This window comes from Halichoeres trimaculatus, unplaced genomic scaffold, assembly GCF_033239565.1.
Source record: "Halichoeres trimaculatus isolate MK-OKI-2021-1 unplaced genomic scaffold, fHalTri1.1 fHalTri1_scaffold_16, whole genome shotgun sequence".
NCBI classification, from domain to species: domain Eukaryota; kingdom Metazoa; phylum Chordata; class Actinopteri; order Labriformes; family Labridae; genus Halichoeres; species Halichoeres trimaculatus.
In genome coordinates this window covers 26,093,640-26,098,012 of record NW_027437194.1, presented here as the reverse complement: position 1 = coordinate 26,098,012, position 4,373 = coordinate 26,093,640, and the positions used below count along the sequence as shown (strand labels likewise).

The 4,373-nt window shown below is 44.4% G+C and overlaps 1 protein-coding gene across 1 annotated transcript; it reads right to left on the bottom strand.

The window, feature by feature from the left end:
- Nucleotides 1-293: 293 nt before the first annotated feature.
- Nucleotides 294-2,359, bottom strand: rxfp3 (relaxin family peptide receptor 3). Its single transcript, XM_074690653.1, has one exon. The coding sequence runs from the start codon at nucleotides 2,138-2,140 to the stop codon at nucleotides 917-919; it is 1,224 nt and encodes a 407-aa protein (XP_074546754.1). The 5' UTR covers nucleotides 2,141-2,359; the 3' UTR covers nucleotides 294-916.
- Nucleotides 2,360-4,373: the final 2,014 nt, after the last annotated feature.

Genomic DNA, 4,373 nt, shown 5'->3' with positions numbered 1-4,373 from the left:
TTGTCACACAGGTTGGTTGTCCCACTCATTGATCTCACCACCAGAGGGCGCTGTCTCTCAAATTGTGGGATAGGAATTTACAGAATTGGGATATATAGTCCTCTCTGGAGTAAGACAACTAAACTTGAGGTAGGAGGAAAGCTATAGTTTAGATTGTTATAAGCTAATATATATATATATATATATATATATATATATATATATATATATATATATATATATATATATATATATATATATATATATATATATATATATTCAATTAAATCAAACTTTTGAATTATATCCTGCCTTCTTACTTTTTATTTTATTTTATTTTATTTTTATTTTTTTTAAAGATCTTTCCCATTAAAGTAATGTGACAGACAACTCCACAGTGTGTGACAGCTACTTCTGTGATGGGGTTGGCTGTAACACTGTGTGGGTTGGGCAATGAATGACAAAGATAAATAGTTTAAGCCAGCAACTTAGGCCTTAATTTAATGTGGAAATGACAGATTTTTTGATGTAGGGCAATTTACAGTTAAAAGTGTGACAACTGACCCCGTTCTCCCCTACCACTCATTCTCACCTGATACTGCCAGCTTTGGCTTTTTAAAACGACATGATGATCACTCCTGTCCATCTTGTCCATTCTCACTGATGAGGTTAACATTTTTTTTCTCCAAGCTGAACAAAAATAGAGCAAAAATTCGCACTCTGTGTATAATGCACTTTACTGTTTAAAAACAACAACAACAACAACAGGTAAGACGGACATCTGTTCAACACAGTTTCATATTCTGATGGAGCACAACGTCCCCTCATCTGGTTCATTAGCATCAGCAGAGATGGAAATGTAAAAGTTTAAATTCCCGCAAAATCTGAGCAATGAGCACGTGCAAAAAAGAAGAGAATCAAAACATCGCGTGACAGTTCAGTTGCTGTTGGGCAGATCCCTCCTGTCATTGTACATCACAGCTCCTGGAGGGTAGAACACCATCCCGGGCTCCTCGGGCGCGCTGACAGGAGCCAGCACTTGCCTCTGCGCGTCCACCTCCTGCTTGGTGGTGGCGGTGATCGGCCGCACGTTTGGAGAAGTCATCCGCCAGAAGAGTTTCTTCAGCGCCTTCCTGAACTCCTGCCTCATCAGACAGTACAGGACGGGGTTCAGGCAGCTGTTGGAGTGCGCGAGGCACACAGACACGGGGAAGACGTACACCTGCGTGGTGTAGTACTCATAAGTGAAATGAACCACGTTGAGTTTGATGAGTATACCCCACATGGTGAGCGCCTGGTTGGGCAGCCAGCAGAGGAAAAAAGATAAAACCACGATGGTGACGGATTTGGTGACTTTTGCGCGCCGCTTTGCGCTCGATGTGTTGATGTTTTTGGATGTGATGAAGCGCAAAAGGAGGAGATAGCAGGCTGAGATGATTCCCAGGGGTACCACAAACCCCAAGAGCACTTTCTGAGAGTGGTAGAGTCCAAGCCAAAGCTGCGCGCTTCCGTTTGTTTCCGGGAATTTGACCAGACACAAGTCCTCATTGGAGACAGTTACAGTTGTGGTGAAAACCGCGTGCGGCAGCGCGGCAAACACAGCGGCAAACCAGATGAAAACGGTGATGCACCGCGCGGTGCAGCATAGCGGGCGCCGCCTCCTCCCTTTGAGCGCAGAGGCGAGGGACAAGTACCGCGCCACGCTCATGGCAGTGAGGAAGAAGACGCTGGCGTACATGTTCATAGCTGTCACATAGGACACGATCTTACACATCGCTTTGCCGAAAAGCCAGGTAAAATCCAGCGCGTTCTCCACCGCCCAGAAAGGCAGAGTGAGCACAAACTGCAAGTCTGTCACCGCCAGGCTTGTTACAAAAAGATTAATGGAGGATTTTTTCCAGATGTGTTTTGTCTTCATTAAATACAGAACCAGTAAGTTCCCAACCAGACCCAGCGCGCAAACCAGCGAGTAAATGACAGAGATGACGACCCGCACCACAGCTGCGCCATCTCCGGCAAAATCCGTTTTGGAGAAGTCTGACAGGTGGAAGTGTTCCCCGTGAGAGCGGTTCCACGTGATGGAAACACCGCTGAAGTTGAAGGTGGCTGCATCGATTTCTGCTGAGCCCTCGAAAATGGGATCCGTGGAGTCTCCTGACATTTTAGTCTCGATACCAGATCATTTTTGTTCAGATCATGACCGTAAATCCTTCCATTTAGGTTCTTGCACAGGCTCCGGTGTTCACTGCCAATCAAGCTGAATAAATCAAACTTAAAAAGCTTCTCTATGAACTAAGAAGTAAAGTTTTCTCAGAGAAGCCCGAGGTGAAGCTGTGGCTGTGAGAGGTGGCTGAGCTCCTCCTCAGGTTTCCGTGTTGCTCTGAGGTTTTTCTCTGTGCGTCTCAGCTCATCAACCGTGGGGAAAACGCGTCTTGACGCAGCGCTCAGGCGCACTCGGGCACTGTCCTTGGTCCTGAGCGAAGAAGACAAAAGTCCTCTCAGAGTTGATTTTGTGATGAACACTGCTAATTAAAACTGTTGCGGGTTTTATTTGTTATATTTCAAAACTCACTGCTCTTGAATAGACACTGTCGCGCTTTCTGTCTACAGGCTCTGCTTGGCTCCGATCAGACATTGTGAATAAACAGAAGCACTATTTGACCAGTCTCTCACAGACTTTAGTCCCTTACATCTTTAATTCCGAGTGACTCAGCCTCTTTTTTATGTTTTCTTTTTTATGACCAGTCACAAATGAGCACAATTAGCAGGAAGGTGTTCACCCCGGTGTCTGTGCCAGCCAACGGATATAACAGATTAAGAATTCAAGGGCAGCACTTTTCCTGCTCTGTGTATAAAGCCTGGGTGATTTTTGCACCTCAAAGTGATTTAGGCTGCTAATTTCTAAAAGAACAGAAGCTTTTCATCATTTTCCTCTTCTCCTCTGAGACAGAAACAGATGATAGATATCTGAAAAGACTTTGGGTTGTAATTTGGAGTTAAACCACGTCTGATAACCCGCTGAGTGAACTAAAAATTAATCTGCATCTTTATGCTAAAAACTGCAGGTCATGCAAAACTTGTAGGTTTAATAACTTCAAAAGTAAAGAGTTATGTTTCCGTCTCTGTCAGCCTTGTGACTGACTGCAGTACAAGGTGTACCTGGCCTCTTGCCCAAAGACAGCTGGGATCAGGGACAGACAGACTTAAAGACAGCCCTAGAAAGTGACTAGGCCCAATCCAAAACAATCAGTGTGTGGAAACTCAGCAACAATTTATGTTATCATACGGCATAATAGTTAGTATTTCATTTCTCTTTTTGCACTGGGATGAGCAACACAAACTAGGTGTAGATAAAATGTAGCAACCTGAATAATATTTTTAATGTTGTCGCCTGATTTGTATAACAAGTCATTTGTCATGGACCCTAGGGCTGAGGAATAGAAATAGAATAGATATAAATACTTAATTTATCCCCGAGGGGAAATTCAGGAGTCACAGCAGCAATCAAGAAAACAAAAGTAAGAAAGTGTATAGAAAGTGCAAAAAGGTCCATAAGAAAATAGATGATGACAGCTTGTCCATCATTGTCCAGTTCAGCCAGCCTCCACCTCCACAGGGTCCAGGACTGAGCTTCTTCAGCAGTTTGTTCAGTCTCTGTCTCCTGGATCCTGTCTGCTCACAGCAGGTGAAGCTCCTCCAATGTGGTGCCGGCGTCCGATGTCAACTCTATCAGCCACGTCTGTGAACAGCACCATGCCGCTGGGCTAGCAAGGAGATAGAGCCCACGTTCCCAACAACGATGGATGGAAGGACAGGTCCACGTTGTCACCTCCCAGCTCACACCCGGGAACCAGCACGTTGTCCTCACCTCCTCCTCCTCAGCTCAAGGGAAATCATCAAGCCCTACACTATTTAGCATTGACATGCTACAGGCTGCTAACAGCTAATTTCACATGTAAACAATGCAGCCATGGTTGCATGTAGGATCTCCAGACAAACACAGGAGAAAAAGTAGTAAAATTATCACCAAAGCCACAAAAAGTTTGATGTCCATGACCAACTATGATCCATACAAAGTAATAATGCACTCCAAACACAAAGATGACGAAATAGAGACGAAAAAACTTACAAGAAACTGACAAAGACGAGAGAGCTACTGCAACAGGCAGCTACTTGGGCAGCGCCTAGCAAAGATGAATAACACAATATGAGGCACCAAAGTGTAAAAACAAACTTTAAATGTGTATGTGACTAAACAAACTTTCCTCCGTCCATTTCTGTTTTCTTGAGTCAACCCTCTTACTTTTCCAAGGCTTAGGACCAGCAAAAGTTACCTAAAAGAGATTCATTTGCATGCTCTGGCTGCAGCTTGGAGGGACTGCTGCATGAGCGAG

Bases quoted from the DNA above. Each gene is read 5' to 3' on its own strand.
- rxfp3 (XM_074690653.1), bottom strand. From the start codon at position 2,140: ATGTCAGGAGACTCCACGGATCCCATTTTCGAGGGCTCAGCAGAAATC.